This window comes from Pseudopodoces humilis, chromosome 5, assembly GCF_049639895.1.
Source record: "Pseudopodoces humilis isolate 2021_Gansu_Grassland_sample_001 chromosome 5, ASM4963989v1, whole genome shotgun sequence".
NCBI lineage: Eukaryota > Metazoa > Chordata > Aves > Passeriformes > Paridae > Pseudopodoces > Pseudopodoces humilis.
Window position 1 is genome coordinate 22,477,251 of NC_142204.1, and position 22,149 is coordinate 22,499,399.

Here is a 22,149-nt window from a genome sequence, read left to right on the forward strand (position 1 = left end):
TGGCCTACAATGCAGGTAGAGCCAGAAGAGACAATCTAAAGCCAGATCTATAGGACAATATCCTGGAAGGCTAACAAGGGCTGGTGGAAGTCAATGCACATAAATTAAAGCTGATTAAACTAAGCAGCATACACATTTATAAGCATAATGACTTCACCTCACAGAGAGGAACAAGCTATTGAAAACTATAGGTGCAGTTTCATGTACCACTAATATGACAAACTACCAAATGGCCTTGGAATCAGGGGCTGTGCTTCCCCTCCCCGGCCGTTGTGAGATCCAGTCACGCCACAGCCGCTGCCAGAAAATTAATCCAAACAATAGTCATCTGTTTGGTCATAAACTCAACTGTCTCGCTTTATATCTGCTTAAGCACAATGCCCAAAGCGGTGAGGAGGCTGAGCATATGGCCAGGGCACAGAGATGAGGGAGACTGCTCTTCTCACAGCAGCCCACAGTTATGCTACATTAAGTGCAACTTTGAAATGCACCTGAAATGCCACTTCATCCCAGAACAAGAGGCTACATGGACGTTTAGCATATGCTATTGCCACTACCTGCTTCACTTAACTTCTAGAGCATCCCCACATAAGCCAGCATAAAGCTGGTTCGTACACAGTGAATTTGTCGAGCATCTCAGGAAAGATTTTCCCATTGTTACAAAATCCTTTTAAAGCCTCTTTTCCCCAGGCCTTCCAGCTAATATATGTTTACCACATTCCTGCTGCAACCATGAACCAGAACAGACTTCTTCCCTGCATAGGCCACCTGCACAGCTCATAGGTAAAGCTCGAGGTCAGCAGCACATCTGACCACCTTTCAAGTGCCTCTTCCTGGCTAAAGCAGCTCCTGCAGCCCCCACACTCAGCAGCAGCATTGGAAACATGCTGTCCTCCCTTGTCACCACCACATCAATGCCCTGGGACACATAAAGCATGTGCAGGTTTAACAATAGCAACGTGCAAAATATTCACATTAAACTACTGTGTAGCACTGGCAGTCCTACTTTTAAACTGCTCTATTTTACTGAAGCTAAATCAATAAACCTTAAAAGCTAAATTGATATAAGAGCATCTCATGTCAGAGCATGTCTGTCAGCATCTGCAGCTCCCTTAATATATTACTACATGAGTTCCCGAGAAGTTTACCCCTCTATAATTCTCAGCAGATCTCCACCACCTTCCACAGCCAAGCGCATTAAAGGTTGTTTTTCTCCCCTCTCCTTGCTCACCTACAGAAAGACAAAAAGACAGGCTATACACAACTTAAACCCTTTCAAGCCAGTCGGTTTGCCCTTCTGTACATCCCCTTTCACACTCACAGTGTCAGGCTAAACAAAGCCACTCACTCTAGGATACAGGCCTGGAAAAAAAAGCATTAGCATCTGGCAACCAAGAGCAGCACCCCAGCATACGAGCCTGAGAGCAAATACAAGTCTCTGGCACGAAGAGGAAACACTGGGACATACGCCTGAGTGCTCCTGTCAATCTTGCAGTGGGGGAATGCCCGATTTATTTATTTTTTTTAAATATATTTTTATCATATTACTGAAAGGAAATGCCAGGGACTGCTGTGGCCCCTGTCCCTTGAGGCTCCACTGCTGCCATCAGGCTGCACGGCCTTTGCGGCAATGAATATTTAAACAGGGCAATAAATATTTCAGAGCACATTCATCCCCATAAGAAGTCTACTACCATAGGAGAGATGAGACAACCACACAGGGCCAGGGCCACTCCCTGTTCTGCCCCTCTGGCTCCCACACCGCCTGCCCTTCCTTGGCCCTACTTCCCTCCAGCCCTCAACAGGCACCTTTCAGCTTCAAATATTCATGAGCACAGCTCCAGTTACTTTCCAAACAAGCAAAAACACCTGTGAAAAAAGTAACAAGGTGCTCTGCTTTCCACAGAGGTGCAGAACATAGCTAGCTCATGCTTTGCTTTCACCTCTCCTGGGGCTTCTGACTCTTGGGTGCTCATACTTGGGAAGAAAATAATTTGCTTGAAGACCCCACAGGGTTTTAAATCTTATAATATTGCACCTTAAAAGAGAAAAAAATCTTAAGATCACCAAACCCAAAGCTCAACCGGCACCTGATTGAGAAACAGTACGTGACAATCTGTCTTTATTCCCCACAATTCCCTCCCTTAATTTCAGCAGTGCATTTATTCAGGCATTTCTTGGGTGCGAGCAGCTCCACTGGCCTCTCAGTGGGATGCTAACAGATGTACACAGCTTGGCCATCACTGGCACAAATAAAATCAGCTAGAAATCAAGTTTAAGATGTAACAGAAAACCCATTCATTTACTCAGCTATCATCTGCTTGTCATTCATGTACTGGGGGCTATTTTTACTATGACAGTGATAAAAGCTTGGGGTTTATAAGTAGGACTTAAGCTATGCTCTCACCTCTGAATTTCTTGGTTTTAAAAGATAATTTCAGGGGGTACCTAATACTCTGCAGAAAATCAAAATCACATATAAAGACATTTATTCAGGATCAAATTCATAGGGCCATGAAACCTGCAGCCAGACTCAAAAATGATCTTTTGTAGCAGCTTCCACTGCATATCTACCTAGATTCAAAAGACCTAAGATATTTGCTGCTTACACAGTACATGCAGAAGGCTTCAAAGAACAAATACACCTACTCTGAGTGAAAAGAAGCCAAAAAGACACCTTCACAAACAGCAGCCAAAGGATTATCCTGAATGACAGACACAAGCTAGTCTGCCCTGGCTAACTGAGCTGCACCATGCCATCTCCTTTCCAGGTAAAAGCTTTAATTAACAGTATACAGAAAGAGAGTAATCTCTGCCTTTACTGGCACCCACGGACCATCGTTTAAAAGATGATGGTAACCAAACCGCAATCACAACGTGTCACATGCTGTCAAAGGTGCCTCTTGGACTGCGCAAGAAGACACTCTTCATACCTGGATCCTGGCCCAGCTCAAGGTACAGGCTGGGCACCAAATGGCTCGGCCCTGTCAGGGCTCAGGCACAGCAGGGAGCGTGCAAGGGTATGCGACAACTCAGCAAGGTCTGCAGATGCAGTCTTGGATGAAACCGCTAAATTCCCCTGCAGTCTCATTTCAGCTGCTTTCAGACCTTTGAAGGAGAAGAGCCGGGTCTTTGCTATGCGCAGGAAGGGCCATGCAGCACACTCAGAGTGAGTTTCCTACTGCAAGCCAGAGCTCCTGCTATTTTCTCCCTGGTCCTCATAGCCAAGAGAAGAGACTCAGGCAGCCCCCAAGCTGGGATGGCCAGCTCCATATTAATGAAATTCTCTCTCATCCTCCTGCTCTGTGGCATGAAATGGCTCCAAAGTGAAGTACTGAACTGTCAAACAGCAAAACCTCTTTCCAGGCAGCATTTCAAGGAAGAGCACCTGCCTCTTGAATAAGTGGATCAATCGTCCGGTCCCACCCTCTTACCTTTCTGCTTCTGAAAAAGCAGCAGCATCCCTTGGTCAACACTGGCCATCAGCCCCGCTACCAAAAAGATGCTGTTTACATTAAAAGCATAAAATAGCAGTCACAGCAGTGTAATTCAGAGACTGACAACAATCCTGCTGCTTTGCCAGCAGTGAGTCCTGGGATTTTACATCTCTGCTTCTAACTACCACCCCAGCTGTCCTTCATATATCACTGAAACTAAAGGATCCAGCCAGAAGTCAAATGCAACCTGGCCCAAAAAATACCTTGTACTTTCCTATCTTATTGGAAGACCTCATACGCAGAGAAAGGAAAACATGTTGGAAGAGGAGCAACTACCTCACCAAGTCATTTAGAGCAGGAGCCACCATTTTACACCAGACATCAAAATAATGAGCACTCCTCTGCTGACTGTGCAGCTCCGTGTTATTCCCATGATGCGCTGCATACCCAGCAGCATGTTAACATGGAAAAAACCAGCATCTGATCCCACACAACAATAAAAAAATACATTTTTTTATACCATACAAAAAGCGTTAGAAAGGAAAACAACATTTAATTCTGTGGCTCCTGAGGACCTCTCATGACTCAGAAAATAAATGTAAACAATGAAAAAGTTAATTTGGATCATATCAGCTTCACTGGCATGCAAAGGGCTGAGCAGGCACCCTGGGGAGAGGGAGGGAAAGATTTGCCATAGATCTGGTTACTATCACTGACAGCTGACCTAAAACATCATAAGATTTGACCAGACTCTACCCCATCTTCTAATTTTCAAAGGCGCTACTGCCTCCTTTAAGAGATACAATGTGTGAAACGTAACACTGAGGTTGGGGAGGAAGGAGAGCCTGCAGCACAAGCATGTAACTAGTCCAGATGACAATCTGGACATTAAGAATTAGCCCAATTAACTGAAACAAGAAGCAAATTCAAAAGAATTGTTCTTTTGAAGATGTAGCATTTTCAACACGAAGCAATGAGGACATAAGGAACTGGAATAATTTCTCCGTAGTTTGAAGCTACTGCATGGAACAGACAGGTAGTTGCTCTGTCCTACAAAGATGCTCCTTGAAAACAGATGTCCATCTGCAACTCAACACACTCAGCGTGGGAATTTAGAGATCCAGCTTGCTGTATGGGATCCACAGCCTCATCCCCTAGATGGGCCAGCACAGCCCACAGACATCACTGTCAAACCTGAGAAATGTTCTTCAGCATGAGCCCTCAACACTTGGTTTTAACTCTACCTCGTTTGATGAGATTTGAACTGCCTATCACCACAAACTGAGCTTTTTATTTCTGTCCTATTAAATTTTTAGGAAGCATTTATGTTCTAAAGTTGCCAACAACAGTATGAGTAGTAACCCACAGCAGCCAATATATTCATTGTTAACAGAAGTGTCCTTGATTTGTCAGGCCTTCAACATCCACTAGATGATTCACAGAAAGACAGATACATCTGAAAAACTTCCCTTAAATTCTTTAAGATAAAAATTGCTCTTTTAGCTTCCTCTTGCATGTCTAGGATATAAAGCCTTTTCAGTATCTCAGTATTTGGCACCACAGGGCACAAAGACCACCTCCACTTTACAGCCATGGATGATCTTAGATGATCACAACGGAAGAAGTTTTGTGCTCTGCTTCTGCTGGGTAATACAAACATCACACTTAATCAACAGACTCGTCTCCATGCACTTCTGCAAGAGCAGGTCTACCACAGCGACCTCACGTGAGGGCACAGGAGCAACTCACATAGGCACAGTAATCCCCTGGCAGAAATTTGGGACAGACACAGCTGAAGGCCAATGCCCGAACCACTTTCACAGCTGAATCTTTGAAAATGTCCCTGCTCATTTCAGAGGGGTTGGACTAGATAACCTTTAAAGATCCCTTCCAACCCAAATCATTCTATGATTCTAAGGTTTTATGATTGGCTACAGGAACACTTTTCTGCTAGGATTGTCTGAACAGTAGCCAGGAGGCTCATCACAACTCTGCATTTAAACCATGTCAATCAAACGTGGTTCTTTCCTGACACCAGATTCTTTTCACCTAGATTTAGGCCAGAGAGAATCTCAGAATAATTGTATGGTGACACACAGAGCTTCACAGCTAACCTAGAGGCCTACTACACTTTTGAAAGCCTCTACAAACGCCCCAGAAGAATGAAATTTATCTTCCTCTATGCATCTCCAAAGCATTAGGAAATTCCTATTACTCAGTTCTAGCTATTCTTCTCTGTGTTACAAATAACACAGCTCAAAGTTTCCTACCCACCCACTGAAAAAAAAAAAAAAAAAAAAAGGCACTGGATTTCTATACACTTCTGCTTTAAGCTCCCAACATCTGGTCAGGAGATGTGGTCTTGGCCATGTCAGCTGCCAAGCAGAATCCCAGCCATTCATCAGGCAGGGAGCCTTGGAGCTGGCAGGCAGGAGGGCCAGGCAGGCACGGATCTGAACGGAGACGCTCAGGTCTGCAGCCTTCAGTGCAGCTTTCTCTTGACTTCTGTGCAACACTTGCAGTAACTCCTGCAGCTCACTGTCAAAACCAATTAAGAATACTCCTAACAAAAACCAAAGAATGTTCCTGAGAAAGCACAGTTGAGCTGAAAGGGACAGTAAAGTCACTGCCTTTCTCACCTCATTACAGCAAGGCTTGTTAGAAGACCTTCATTTTGTCTATGGCCAAAGTCACCACTGGACTGCTCAATGCTAGTTTCAGACTTGATGGAGAACACAGATCACGGATCTTCAATCTGTTTAAACCCTATTTAGACTCGTCTCATTGAATAAGACAAAGCATTCAGAAGTCTTACTTTCTGATGAAGCACAGTATTTTTTCCACCCTTCAGAAGTCCATGTTCCCAGATAAATTCATCCTCCCTTGCAGCATTTTGATCAAAAGACGCTTTGAAGACCTAGAGTCCCTCAGAAAAATTCTCTTAGGATGAAGGTTTGCAACTGGCTTTGGATGACCTAAATTCTTTCTGCCACCAAGAGAGTCAGCCCCTCCTTGACTACACCTCCTCATCAGTCACACTTGGTGTATTCAGTCTGTCACCCATGTCCCTGTGAAGGACACACGGTGCAAGGAACTGTCCAAAGTTCTCACCACAGCCTTCAGTCACCACCTTCCTCATTCCCCTATCTCACCACAGTACACTCTTTGCCACAGATTGGTTCCATCACAGTCTAACGCAACTCCGAAAAAGTATTAACACCTCCCCAACCAAACTCATGTGAAATGGACTCCTAGAACCACTTTTTTTCCCTCTCCCACTGCTTCAAGATAGAATGCTTCATCCTGGAACAGGGTGGAAACAGACCTGAGAAAGTATTTGCAAAGCAAATGTAGCAACATTAAACATCACACACAAACAAAAGCAAAAGGGAAATTTAAAGCAAATGAATCTGCATTAAATATTTGAGCACTAAGCAAAGCTAACATAGCACAGTATCGTACAGTCAACCAACAGTCAACAAATTGACTAATTCACTAGTTTCACCAAATTAACATGCCGTTCCTCCCATACCTCCTGATTCAGGCTGGAAGGATCCTTTTTAAGTTTAGACAGATTTAAAACTATGCCTGTTGAAACTGAAATCCTTTCCCTTGCTGCCCTATTTATCTCTACCAAATTTTATAAAGCAGGAGGAGACACACTGAAAAACAAAAGCCCTTCCTACTCCTGCTCTCTAATATTTCTAAGCACTTTACATAATTGTTCAGTTTTGATAACCTCCTTTCATATGATGCCATAACAAAAATGAGAAAAGCTACAAAGAACAACAAATCAAATTAATGGTTTCACTCTTCATGGAGGGTACACTAGACAAAGGAGGACTAGTACTATCTAAGAAATCCAAACTTCTCTCCAAGACATTTTTAAGTCAATCTTTTTAAGTACTTTAAAGCAGGTTTTGCTATTAAGACTGGAGGGAGAGCATAGGCCTAGATAAGGAGCTTCAGTGAGACCTGATAGGTGAATGATGGTCTGTGCACTGCATAGGTCAAACTCTGATTATCTACATCTTGGCTAATCAAAAGCAATTATCTGAAAGTCAAATATGCCCTCCAAGTCATATAACTCATGGAGACCAGGACTTATATACAGCACACAGAAATCCTAAACTCCACAGGACCACAACTGCAGACACTATGAATTTTAAGCAGGATAACCAGGAGGACAGTTCAGAGGGTTTTAACCATACTCAAGACTCGCAGCCTGAGGGCAGACTTCAGAAGCTAGAAAGATTACGCTTCCAATTACTTGGACATTTTTTGGTGCATCCATGCACCCTCAGATTACAGACTACTTGGAGTGCAATTCCAGTTAGGTATTTAGAGACTACTCAGGGTAAAAATCTCCATTAGAGGCAGGGCTGGTAGAGTCAGGCTGGTTACTTCCCACTGTAGGACTGAGTTTTCAATTGATAAAATTCCAAGAAACCATTCAAATTGAATCTTTTGTTCATTCTATCTATAATTGATTTTGGAGTTGATGACTTGTTTTGTTACTTAAACCATAGCAATCCAACCTGAGAAAAATGTAGGGGGTATATTTTGATTTGTTTATGATTAAGGGAGGAGGAAACCTCCACATACGCTTTGAAAAGTCTAAGAGAACTTCTTATTTAACAGAAAAATTTGCATTTCAGGAATCTATATTTAGCCACCAAGATCTGACCAACATTACAACCAAAGTATGGAAAATTATAGTGCCTTACATTTAATCAGCTAAATCTCCCAGTAAAGCCATATGCAATGATCAAAAAAGGCTAAAAGATAAAAAAGAAAGAAATAACAGTATGCAAAACCTGCCAAAAAGGAAAGAACCAATCAATTCTTTATATTCCTCACTGAAAGAACAAATGGTGGCAACAAGCTTTATGTTAGATACTAGGAAAGACTTGGCAATGCTCAGAAAGGCCAGCAGTGGCATTGCAAATGCTTTTAAGGCAGGTTATTCACCATCAGGAATGGTTTAGATATTGTTTATTCTAACAGGAAACAGAGATGCTCTTAAGGGTGGCTGGCAGTGCCACTTGCACCCCATTTTCTGTGATTTCATGGTCTCATTTGGAGATCATCCACAGCTTCAGAGGAGATACTGGCCATGTCAGACCTAGGTCTGAAGATCACTGACAGCAGGGAAATGATCCATCTCCAGTACTTTACACCATCTCCTTAGCAGGGATGATGCAACATCAAGGAGCACCTCAAATCCAAAAAAAAACCCCAAGAAACAGACCTGTAAATGCAGCAGGAGCAAATTAAATTGAGACAAGAAGCCTGAGCACTATCAGCACAGGCAGTGACAGGGAGCAAATAGAACAGACAAGTATGACTGCAATAGGTGTAGAAAAGGCACACTAAATGAGGAATGAAGGCAGTGGGCGGAGAGTTAAAAATGCCTATGACAAGGAGACTGTAGTGAGGAGAGGGAGGAAGAGGAGGAAGAGAAGCAAAGAATAAGCAGGTCTAAACATCAGCTCAGAAGGAACTGAAATGATCAAGATAAAGTAGTAGTCTGTCAAAACAGGAGGGCACGTAACTGGAGAGGAATGGAGACTGGGAGAGTATGGATATAGTACGGCTTGTATGGGGCAAGCTAGTGACCAGGGATCATGGGGAGACAGTGAGAGGAGGAAGAAGCATCCATCCATCCTCCAATGATAGAGGGCAGAGGTAAGACAGGAAAGGACACACAGGGATGGAAGAGAAGGGAAAATGCGATTACTAGCATACAACCCCAAAGCCTAAACCAGAGCCTAATACTGCAAAACATCGCCATTCCTCTGCTGTCAGCAAATGTACAAAACCAAATGGCAAACACCGATCAAGCTGGCCTGCACAGAAAATGACAGCTAATTACATAGTCAGTCAAAGTGGCAGAGGTCTGCGGGCTGTATCTGGGATGGCCAACTCTGCCACTGATAACTTGCAAGGGTCATCATGGTGCCACATACACTGAAGCTGATGGGGATGGTTAGAGGGTTGCCTGTTTTTTCTTTTCTTTCTCGTGGAAAAAAATAGCATACAAACATGTGATTAAAGAGCATCATAAATAGCCACAGAAATAAAGAGAACAAATGAAGGTTTCTTTCCCGACATGAAATACGGAAATGCCCGGGAATTGAAATCCCTCTCCATTACATTCTTGATCACTCTCAATTCAGTTTAAGAATAATATTGCTTAATGAACAATTTTGCAAAGAAAAAAACATCAGGTATTAAGCAAAGCACACTGTTGAACAGCATTTGTCCCATTTTCTTTCATGCTGGTAAAACACAATTTTTTCCAAAAGCTTCCAGTTGAGCATTAATTGCTCTGGCTTCTATGAACTCTACAAAACCAGCCTATATATGTCCTACCCTCACTGGTCACAGCACAGCCTCCAACAGCCCGGCAAAAATCCATCCCACACAGCAGAGGATCATAAATGACTCTGCAGGAGAATACCAAAATACTTTTGGTAGGAAAATTAACATTTCTCTACTCTGATTCCAGGGTACGTGTCTGACAGAAAGAATACTGACTACATTCTTTTAAATAGCATTTTTGAGAAGACTTAGGCAAATTAACTATCTCCTCCCTGATACTCAGACCTCCAAGGAATGCCTGTTAGTGAAGTCTGTGACTCTGCAGCTGGGAGGTAAGTACATTAAGAAATTCATTGCAAAGGGGCAGCCAATTGCACACACCATTTGCTGGAAATGGATCTAAAACAGGAACATGAAGCATTTTACCTGAAGCAGTCAGTAAGACCAGAATCCATGTCTAAAAAACATCACACACAGAGACATCCACTGCAGACCCCTTTTGCACTGCTTTTAGATTTTATAGTAGGAGGCTGGTCAATACTAATTAAATGCAATGGAGCCATTGCATCATGAATTAATAAGCTGGAGGGAAAGACATTGCTGGTTTCAAGGGCCTCCCTCCTTTGCAACCTTGAACTTTTGTATTTTTTTGTAGTTCACTACAACCTCTTCACTGATCCAGATACTTCATAAATTAATAGTTCTTAAAATACAATTAAAACTGTATGTTAAATTTACACAGCCTTGGCAATCAAATATCACAGCAAACTTAGGCATCCTCATTTCTCAATTCCCGGGGATAACCACCTAGTCACCTGCAGAAGAAATGCACTAGGGAGCAGCGAGGTTATTTCTAGGACAGGGACTCAAGGAAATGGCAGTGCCGTATCAAGTTGCTTTTCTCCATCCTGCCTAGGAAATGTTGAATACAGCTTCTGCCATCCCAAGACAGCTCTACAAGCACCTGCAGTGGTTCACCTCTACTCCAATGCATCTCAAAGTGCTCAGCACAGGGGGCCAAGAGAAAAAGACTAAAAAACACTCACCAGGTTCTGCCAGGCCCCACTGATTTTTAGGCCCTTAAGAGTATGCCTTTCTCAACCAGCAGTTAAATCTCCAAGTGTAACAGTTACAGACACAACCCAGAGCCCCACCTCAAGCAACTATGTCCTAGTATCAGGGAAAGTGAGATGCAGAATAAACTTTGCATTCCCAAGGGAAAGTCTCTTGGAAAAGTGACTGGATAGGATTTCTCTCACACAAACCTCTGATGCTGACATGGTGTCTTGCAGTACTAAGGAGAAGTCCTATGACATACAGTAGAAGGGAATGAAAAAGTAGGGGATAGGTATAGGTACCGAGTCAGATACCATGTAAACAAGCATCATTTCTCAAACAGCAAAGAAAGGGGAAGTGCAGAAGTCCATGGACAGAGAAGAGAGCAATTCCTTTCCAACAGCTCATGCAAGTTTGCAAGATAGCACCAAAGCAACGAGCAAGCAGAAAGGACAACTGGACTGAAAGGGACATGCAATCCTCAAAGCAGGGAAAAGGGACAGGGAAATAATGGTAACTCCTAAGAGAAGTCCAAGAGGAAAACAGGGGGCCTTCTACCACACAGAGATAAAGCTTTTCTTTCTTAATTCTTTCTTTTAAGGGAGCAGGGGAATCCTGCAGCATCCAGCTTGCCTGGAGGGGAACAGAACCTAAAGCAGCCATAAGGGGACAGGAGGGGGGAGGCTGTTCTGGGACTCAGTCTCCCTTGCAGACAGTTCAAACAAAGGAGGACAGTCTCCTGTAATGGGATGCATTATACATTTTTAGCTAGCACAAGGTGGCTGTCGTGACAGGATTCCCCATCTCCTGTCTCCCCCCTCCAACTACACATGCCTGCATGATCACAACATGGAACACAAAGATCTGTTTTATCACACCATTACTGTAATGGGAGGTAGAGAAAGACAGGGAAAGAGAATGAGGCAGAGGAATGAAAAGGAGACAGAGCGGCCTTTAATGAGTCAGCCACTGCTCTGATTTAAATAAGATCTCCATTTAAGGAGCACTGCAATTGTTGGGTTTTCTTAATTTAAAAAAACAAATCACTGACTGAGCAAGCAACTTTTGACTGTACAAGTTGTCTCACAGCTACACACAGGGTCTGGGAGGGAAAGGGTTATAGAAGGGGGAAGGGAAAGGGAAGAAAACCTCTGGAAAAAATGAGACTGCTTGCTGGTTCATTTTAACAAGGACATAAATTAGTCTCAAAGCCACAAACGCCATCACCTCCCTGAGCCCTGGGCAGAGTGTAGCAAGTCAAACACGCGCCAAGATAAACGGCGCTGGCTGGAGCCTCCAAGGGGTGCTGGGGGGGAAAAGAGGGGGCATGCTGGGAGGCAGGGCAGCAAAGATGCTTCAAATGGTGCCACAAAATGGAGACTGGTGATCCTACAGCTGCACAAAAGCAGACCTTCTGCTTACACCCACATCAAAAGCTGGGAACTCAAGGCAGATAAAGAAGGAAAATGGGGTGCTGAGGTCAGAAAATAGCAGTTCTCCAAGGTCTGGCTTTAATTACCACAAGCAGCCCTTCCTCCTCCTCCTCCTATCTTGGAAGAAGGCCCGCCAGCGGGCAGCAGCCCAGGTGAAAGGTTCCATTGCTGAGAGCAGGGAGGGGAGCAGACAATGGCGGGGGGATTCATTACAAAGGCACACACACACTCAGCACTGCCGGCTGCCACATGGGCTGGGGGGACCCCTTAAGGAGGCAGCAGCTCCTTCCCCACTCTCTGAGATGCTCGACACCTTCCCCCTCTCCCAGCCCTGATGGGAAACAGATTTGGAGGAAAACGCCAGCAAGGCACTGGGCTGTCCAAGAAAGGGAGGGCTTTGTGCTCCACACAAGCCAGCAACCTCACCATGCACCACACAGAGAAAAAGCCTTTTAGCATATAATTCTCATCCATAAAAGACTCTCTTCTTTTATCTGCAATTAGTACATAATGTACTGGGCCTTGTTTAACACTCATTTTCACTGATTTAGGATTAAGGGGGATAAGGCTAAGGTACTTTCTGTTAATGAATCTGAGCTCTTACTCTCATTAGCAATTTTTGTTTCCTCTTTTTTAAGCACATTTCTACCTTCCAGTATCTCCCATTTATTTCCATCACTGTTTCTAGTCTTATCACTCCATACACTCATATTTGTTCTGTTCTATCAGCCTGTCATGCCTATACAGAAGCTCATCTCCCAGATCTCGGAGGAAGACAGCAAGCTTGCTCCCTACAACACAAGAGAACTCAGACCAGGTAGGCAATGTTTTCTGGAGACTGAACTAAACGGAGCAAGACTGTAGCAATGCTGAATTCAATCAGCAGCAATTACAAGTTTAACATACCAACAATATTTACTTTTCATAAATGAGACAGAGCCCCAAGGAAGTAAGTTCACAGGTTTAAATAATGGCAGTCTGCTGCTTCAAAGAGCACTGCAGAATAACGTGGCTGGGGATATTGTCTTGAATGTGCCACGCTCCTTCAGCCTCACACCTGGCCAAACCTGCAGTGAGGTACTACTAAGGACCAGCCTAGCAGCCAAATGATCTCCCTGAGAGAAGGCAGCACTGTGCTAGAGCTGAATTCACCTGTGCTGTCTTCCTCAACTCTGCGTACAAGGGCTATCCATCGTTCATCTGGATCCCCAACTGACACACACAGTCTGAGTTCTCCTCTCCTACTGTTTCTTTAATATGCATCTTCTCCAGCATCTCAGCATGTAAATACACAATGCAAATCCTGAAAACCTATACTAAATAGTACATACTCTTAAGACAATCGTAATTCAAGGTCAAACAACACAATAACGCGCAGTCTTGACACCTCCTTTCCCATGTCAATAAATTGAGAGTTTCTATGGTAGACAGATTTCTCTGGAGTCTATTAAGATATCCTAAACCTTTAAATGAGTTTATACCCTCCCCTGTTTCAGCCAGTGCTCCAGTAGAATCTCATCCTTCCCAGCCCTGAATGTCCCCCAGCCAACAGACTTGTGCTCCAGGTTGCTCAGTCCCAGACATGCACAATATACACACACTTGGTCCTGGTGACCCAGGCACCTTTCTGCACCGCACAGACACGGGGTCCGAGCATGACAGCTGTGGCTGAGAGCACATTGCCACACATGGCTGTGCAGAACAACTCTCTGAAATGTGCACACATCGACCTGCAGCTTAGGGGCACACACCTCCAGCTGACCAGGCATACACTCTGAGCACACAGCAAAACACAAATGGACCCTGACTGCAGAGACACAGCTTTCCAGCATCATTTGCTAAACTAAATATAGGTACAGAAAGCCCCACGAGATTTCTGCAGAGCTCTTCTGTCTCAAACAGAAAGCCTTGGACCAGATAAAAAGGAATCTGTAATGGAAGGGACTAAATAGCAGAAGCACAAGGTGGGGCTTGGGAAGATACCCTTAGACTGGACAGAGACCTAATTTTCAGCCACTGACAATGAATGCAAGATGAGAGAGGGAAAGGGTCAAAGTGGGTGTCACTTTTCGCAGCAGATTCATTCTGAGTTAGGCACCAGCAAAAGAGCTGCCCCTTGCAGTGGGACATGCAGGACCTCAGCAGCAGCTAATGAAGGGGGCTTCAGCCTGAGCTAAGGAAAGCCAAAAAGGCAGTGTGCATCTACTCTATAGAGCTGTAAAGTTCTACAGAAAAAAAGCACTTGTGAAACCCAGATTTGAAAAAAAGTTCTTCTGAGAGTCCTTCCCTCCACCCCCTTTGGGAATATCCCCCAAAGGTTTCCAGCTCTGCAAGGCACTGCAGGGACATTATATAATGTGCCTTTGCCTAAGTCCAAAGGATTCCAGCTCCAAGATGCCGCTCTCCTACTCCTCCTCCCTCCCTTTGCCCGCTCCCTCCGATGGCGAGTTGCATATGCCATGCCAGGAGGGAGAAAAAAAAAAAAAAAAAAAAAAATCCAAAAGCATACAGTAGCCTTAAAAGGCGACCACTGTCCGACGAAAACCCCTTGCGGTGGATGCGCGATGGCCCTGGGCGCGCTCCTCAGGAAACGTCAGCCGCTTTCCCCCGGGAAGACACGGGCAGCCCCACGCCTACCGCTACCTACAAGGGCTTCCCGGCCCCCGCGGTGACCGGCAGCCGGCTGGAGAAGCGGCGGAGAAGCCGTCCACCTTCGGCATCGGTCGTTCAAATGCGGGTTTAGCCTAACTCGAAGCAGGGGCAACCCGTGCCCCCCGCGCACCGCTCTCTCTGGAGGGCACTGCGAGGTTGCTCCGGGCAGGGGGACGGCAGGAACCCCTTCCCCAAAGCTCCCACCGCGGGTACCGGCGCGGCGGGGCTCCCTCCCGCTCCGGGCGCCCTGCTCCCTGCCCAGACAAAGCCGGGCGGGCAGCCGCCGGAGCCCGGCCCGCCCGCCACCCTTACCTGAGTTACCATTTTCTTTTTCTCCATAAACCAAAATGGGGGAGGCCGGCCGCACGGGAGAGGGAAAAATTAAAAGAAAAGAGAAACAAATAAAACGAAATTTAAAAAGCAGCAGCCCCGTGGAGGCGGGCGGCGGCGGCGGCGGGTGGCTGCGCTGCGCTGCCTCGCCGGCGCGGTGCTCCCCGAGCCCTTTTTCCTCTCTTTCTTCTCCCGTGTTCCTCCCCTTCTTCCCCCTCCCTCCCCCCCCCCCCGCCGCCCCCCCGGCTCAGCCAGATGGCTGCGGGAAGCGCCGCCCCGAATGCCGAAGGTAATTAATGCGAGCCGGGGCCGCCCCCGCCGCGCCCCGCCTCGCCCCGCCCGGCTGGGCTCGGCACGGCCCGGCCCGGCCAGCCCCCGCCCCACCGAGGCGCTTCCTCGCCTGCACGCCGGGACTCCCCACTGCTCCCCGGGAACCGGGAGGCTCGGAGAAGGCGCAAACGCGAGCTGGAAACAAAAGCGAAGGTGGGTGGCCCATTGCAGCGCCGGTCCCGGCCGGCAGAACCTCACGGCCGGCCCGAGCTCCTCCGCACCTACCATTCCCAGCGCCCCAGGCCTCCGCCTGGACCTCAGCAGGCGGGAGAGAGCATCTCCCGGCTGGAGGATGCTGGAGAGATAGCTGTCAGTTTTGCACAGACCTCCCTCCTGACACAAAAGGGAGAACGCGTGGGTTACACGGTGTGTTGGCTGAACCGGAAGCAGTATCCGTGCCAGGATCTGCATTTCTATCATCATAAAACCTGGAGACCGCTGGACTCCTTCCCAGCTTGCTTTTTTCCCTCCCATTTATCTTCAGCAAGCATCTGGCCCTGAGCACCTGAGCACGCCACGGATGAGAGCATCTGTTCTCTCAGCGACCCCGTAAAACAGCGATACACTGCTACCCCATTTGCCAGACGGGATCTGAGATGCTCTGATTGATTTTTCCCAACACTGCACCCATGGAAACCCACGGACAGTGCTGAGCACAGGTCTGCCAATCCCACAGTTAGACAAGAAGACTGTACTGATGCTCCAGTGCTCATGACGCAGAGATAAAACCGGCTCAGGCAAGTCGTGCTTCTGATGTATCTCTTCTTGACACCTGGTACTCAAGAGACTCCCCAAGCTTTAGCAGCAGAGAAGCCAAATTATGGCACAGTAACACCTTGCATTCTCATGTGTTCTTTGCATGAATATGCCCAGTTATAATTTACATTAAAAAAAAAAAAAAAAAAAGACCAGCGGTTTTGCTTCATGGGCTTCTGCCACAGCACTGCTCTCCAGGCAGCCCATGCTGACCCACGATGCATTTTAGTTTCCCAATTTCACTCGTTGCAAACTGACCTCTGGCTCCCTCCCTTCTTCCTTTCCTTCCCTTGCCGTTTCCTCATTCAGCAGGCCAGCAGGAACATGTGTCACAAGCCAATCCCTCCTCCGTTGTGAAAAGCAAGAGATCAAGACACCAGAAGCCCTTACGTGCCACCAGTGCATGGAGGCAGAGAGCCATGGGCCAGCCGCCCAACACAACCAAACCGTGGTGTGGGATCCTCTGGGAGGGAGCCAGCCTCCATGGCTGCAGCCCACAGGCCTCTGAGTCAGAGTCCACGTTTTTCTGTGTTATCTCATCCTCTCTGGTAACTTGCAAGTTACAATACTACATACTTAAATGCAATGTTGCAAAACCAGAAATAGTAGTGGATTTGGTCTTCCACCCGATATTACAAATCTGAGATTTTGGAGCACAGTTCTAGGTCAAGCATAAATTCCATTTAAAAGCAGCAAAAACCACAGTGACCTCCTTAAACCTTGGACATGACAAAGCACCAGGTTTCAGCATTGTGTATTTCATTCACCAGACCTCTGCAAATCACTCAGGGTAATGTCCTTATTCTCTCCACTTAAATACTTTAACTGTTGTGTTCACCCAGTCTTGCCTGTGCCATGAGGTAGCATCTTGATGTCCCAGATCTAGGGCTGTAGCACACGTCTTCTGGACATCATCCCACTACTGTTAACCAGAATAGCACCATTTCTGCTCCATTTTGGCCTTCACCTGAGGAGCCTCCAGAAACACTTTTCATCAGAAGGAGTCTTCTAAGGAAAATTAAATGCCCAACCATGCACTGAACCTTTCCTTGCACTGCCTCCCACCACCCAGTTGGTACATCTGCTTTGCTCATGTGCCAGCAGAGTGGGAATTCCCTTCAGATCTACTGCTGGTCTCCCTCTTTCATCTCCATTGTGGACCAGAAAGCATCTCCTCCCCCATGCTTGCAATATATCCACCTTTGCTCCCGTTGAGCAAAGACCCAATTTTCAGTGGATGTGCTCAGGCAACAAGAAACCCAAGTCTGCAAGCGTTCTCTCTGCTGCAAAACCAAATGAAATAAAAATCTGATACAGAGTTTCAAAAGCTTAAAACACATCATGCAAAACATGATCATAAGTGGCAACACTTGAGATTTTTGTTGTCTTGGGTTCTAATAGAGATGTAGGGCAACATCTGATAATGAACAAGGCCCACAAAAAATTGGCGCAAGTCATCTTTCCTCACTGAGGGATGTGGGGTCAAATGTTGTGTCATGGCCATGCAGAATAATTCGGCGGACCTCCACTTAGCTTCTCCTACATGAGAATCATAGAACTGCTCCTGAATTTACCATCACAGTTTGCCACCTTCTACTAAGCAAAACCAAAACCCAAACTGCAGATCTTACTGCTGAAAAGAACAGAGAAGCATGAGCAGAGCTGAAGGCTGGAAGCCTGAAGAACACATAGCTCAGAGCCACGAGATCGCCCCTTCCTACTTACTGCATTTATTCAAAAAGCAATGTATTCAGAAGAGCTCTAGATGCCAATACTTATGAGTTCTTATGGTTTCTCATGCATCATGGGCACATATGCATCGAAATTTCATTACTGTGTTGTAGAAGTAGCATTTTGAAATAACTGTGGGCAAATTTAACTAGTCTATCTCCGCAGTGCCAGGGCACAGCTGATAATCCTCATCATGCCAGGCAAAGCTCCTTGCTCCCACCTGAGCATGTCTGTCACACTTTTATATTCTCTCCTGTGTTCACACAGATGTACATGATGGTTTCTGGTTAGCTCCTACCATTCAAATCCAAATGGAAAAGAAGCTGGAGAAGGATGTTTATGCAGCAGGCCAAAGGACAAGGCCACTGAAAGCACACTGATGAAGAACTAACCTGTAGTCTAAGTAGTCTACATGTACACTGTTAAATGCTTGGGTTAGTTTAACACTCATAGAAAGCATGGAACAAGGAAGAGGAGGAGTCCCCAAACATTCTGCTCTCAGGATATGTTGGTTTGGGGTTTTTTTGGTTTGGTTTTTATGGGGTTTTTTGGGGGGGTTTTTTGTTTGGGGTTTTTTTTTTTTTTTTGTTATGTTATTTACCACCCTGCTAAGGGTGGAAAGTAAGCATAGCCTTCAATTTTAACATCCCATTACCTGCATTTCTGTGCTGGCTCAAGTTTAGATGGAGCAAACCTGCCAGCTGGACCAAGGCCAGAGGGAGGAAAAAAAAAAAGAGTTTCAAGTGCAAAGAACCAATTTATCAGGAACAAATCTTAACAACCAAGAGACACACTTCTACTGGTGGATTCCATTCATGTGGGTAATAAAACCCCTGATACAAGGTAACCTAACAAAATACTATTTAGTGGCTATCTGATGTATCTCACCATAGATAATCCTGAACCTCTAGTCTACATTTCACATTTTCTGGATAAACTGTAAGAACATGGAGTGCTGGCACTGAATAGCCAAGGATTGCCTAAAGAACATCATCTTTCACTTGGCTCCAAAAGTATTTGAGCCTGACCCACACAGGCTCTGTCTTCTCCAAGACTCCACACACTGGGCCAGCAAATCTCACGTGTGCTCCAAATATAACCCCCTCCCCCAGCAGAGGCTGCAATACAGGCTTCGCCCAGCCCCGAGCGCTGCTCCCAAACCCACCCGTTCCTTTCGCCCTACACATCCTCTCTGGACCTCCAAAAGTAATAACGTGACAAAAGAGACTTTGTCAGAGGTTTTGTGGGTGATTTTGGAGGAGGGAGGAGGAGAATAGGTGAGAAGCTGCTCTGGGTGGCTCAGCATCCCTGAGAGACAGGCTGCAGTCACACGTACAAGTCACATGTGCCCCAACAACGCAGTAAGACACGCAACAACACACTAGTTTGCAGAGCACAGCACTGCTGTCAGTTCAACCCCCCCTACAAACAAACGATTAAAGAAAAAGACCAAAAATGCGAACCAAAATACAGAAGTCTCAAACAAGACAAGTCTTGGAGTTAAAAAGTATCAAATGGTACTGCTCTGGCGCAGGAGCTTCAAAGCCCTCTGTCAGAGTCTCTGGGCAGAGGCCTGGGACACAAGAAGCCCAGCTTGGAAGCAGTGTCCTACAAAACCAGCACATAAGCTCCAGTTTTGTCCAAACAACATAGAGAGCAGAACTCCTTAAAGTCAGCACTGTCCTTTTGCTTACCTGGACAACTGGGTATTGGTAATCCATACAATACACACCATACATAGCCAAAGATCCTCCAGCTAAAGGCCAAATGGACACAGGACTGGAAGCTTCAAATCCGAGTCTCCGTCTTTCAGCCTTGTGGGAAGGACTCTGGCAGCCCTGCGCAGTGCTTGGCTCGGGCCTCTGGGGCCACTCAGGTTGACACTAGCTCAGCTGAAAATAAAAAGGAGCTGCCTGGCTCGGCACAGCTCAGCCCCTCTCTTCTGGGATCCAGCAAGGCAGCACTCAACCATAGGCGGCAGAGGCTCCTAAAATTAGAAATCCTCTACTGAAAACAGCCCTGCAAGCCTCGACTGAGGAGCGTCCTGCGATTCCCGGGCAGCAAACAGAGCAACTGCCAGGAAGAGGGGGACACAGGATCTTCGCAGCCACTGCTGCCAGGGATGGGAGGAAGCAAACAGCATTTAGGATCTGAAAAGAGCATATGTTCTGGGCTCTAGGTGCGTCAGAGGGAACACTCCCAATCCAGGACAGGGAAAAACATATGGGACTGTTCCTCCCCCACCACCATACCCTTCTTGCTTGTCCTCTGCAGGGACAGGTGCTGGGATTAGCATAGTAAAATCCTCTGGTATCAGGGAAGGAGGGAGGGAGAGGGGAGAAGCCACACTGCTATCTCAAACTGAAGGGATCTCTTTCATAAGGGAGTGTGTGCCCATATCGTTTAACGCTTCTCCCTCCCTCCCCAGCTGAGGCAAGCAGGGACAGCTGCCGGAACCGGGGCCGGCGGGGGGAGCTGGGCCCTGGAATGGCCCCCACTGCCCCAGCCTTGGGCCGGTGGGTTGTCCCCCTCAGCTGTTCCAGTCAAACTGGGGGCGGCGAGGGGGATTAACTCTGTCACACAGGGTGCTGAGCAGCAGGGAGAAGGGGGCAAGGCTGGGCAGGGCCAGTTGTTGTGCCCATTTTAGGAAGCCCATCCTCCTCATTCCCAGGGAGGAATCTGCTCCCTGACCGACAGGGACAGATGGGGAGTTGCTCAGCCAGCAGGCTCACCCCAGCAGCCTACATGCCGGCCACATTACCAGACATCCGAGAGCCCAACGCTGATTCTTAAAAGATTCACCACAGCCAGGGGGTGCACCAAGGGGGCCTGATCTCCCGTAACAAATTACACGACGTTTTACCCATCACTACAAAAAAAACACACCACGTTGACACTGGACCAAACCTGGGTTCTCAAAGAGTTAACAGCCCAAGCCCACAAAAGATTCCCACCTTCCTCCAAAGGATAGCAGGGATAAAACCCCTCCCTCTGAGGTTTCAAAAATAAACATGCTACAGTGATCAAACCCAAGAAGGGCTAGCCAAATTTCCCCCACACACATCATTTTAAATGCATAAAGTCAGGGGGTTTTTGCATTTCTAATCTTTAACTTTGCTGTAGTGCTGCTGTGCACCACTAAACAGCTCCCTCAGCATAGCTCTAGGGCAGCTGCCCTTCTGTTGTCCCTCAGTTTCCTCCCCTTCAGAAAGAGTTAAACTTGAGATTTATTTTTTTTTCAAGAGGTTAAATAAGTGGATCATTATCTAGCACAATTTGCATTTGCAAACCTTTGTCATTCAGGTAAAGGGTGCCTAATCCACAGCCCTCCGACCCACACAGCCCAGCAGGACAGCTCTTGGCTCATCCTCTGCCCCCACTGCCCCTTCTTTCTGAGAGCCTCAGAAAAGGACAGCTATGAGCTGGGTGAGTGGTTATAGCAGCTGTCACCCACTCTCATCATCTTTCCTAGGGCCACAGGGCCACTCCTTCCTTACAAAAGGAGCATGACCAATTTGGGGAGTATAAAGCATGGCATTTTCTACATCTAAAATAAATAAATAATTCTATAGCCATTGTTTCTGTGTGAAGATTTGCACAGACAGAGAAATTAGTTGCCCATAAATGGGAAAACGGCTATGCTTCCAGATCTCTTCACTGGGGAAAAAAGACGAGGATCCCACAATGAACTTCCATCTCATTCTGCCTTTGGCCAACTTATTTCACCCCAAACAGACCCAAAACAGCTTTCTGGAGCTCACCATTATTCCCTTCCTCCTCACCATTATGTCCCCACCTCAGCAGAGGGCTTTCTGGCTACCTTTCAGCAATCCCTGCATGCCCTGCCTGGGGGCACAGATAGAATCATCTGGCTTCCTCTGAACGACCAATACTTTTTTATTTCCTTCTCTTTCTGTAACTACATGTTCGAAAGCTGCCCGCCCTTCATTCTTTTGCATAGCTCATTACTATGCGCTCAAGCAATTTAGTATCTCCAATAAAATCTTTTTATGAAAAGGCATTAATTTATACAAACCCAAAGTCTTTTCCACAGCCTGTTTTTGCTACTTCATATTACTGCCCCAGGTTCTAAAACCAAA

The 22,149-nt window shown here is 46.3% G+C and overlaps 1 protein-coding gene across 8 annotated transcripts in view; it reads right to left on the minus strand.

Moving 5' to 3' along the window:
* RBFOX2 (RNA binding fox-1 homolog 2) overlaps window positions 1-22,149 on the minus strand; it is a 171,731-nt gene that overhangs the window by 71,265 nt on the left and 78,317 nt on the right. Inside the window, exon 1 of one of the 8 annotated variants that reach the window (XM_014256623.2) lies at window positions 19,744-20,181. The exons of 6 other annotated variants lie outside the window; for them this stretch is intronic. In XM_014256623.2, the coding sequence (XP_014112098.2) occupies window positions 19,744-19,788 (45 nt within the window). In that variant the 5' untranslated portion in view covers window positions 19,789-20,181. Of the gene's footprint in view, window positions 1-15,214; window positions 15,406-19,743; window positions 20,182-22,149 lie in introns of those variants that run through there. One more of the 8 variants, XM_088055334.1, reaches the window with a different exon arrangement.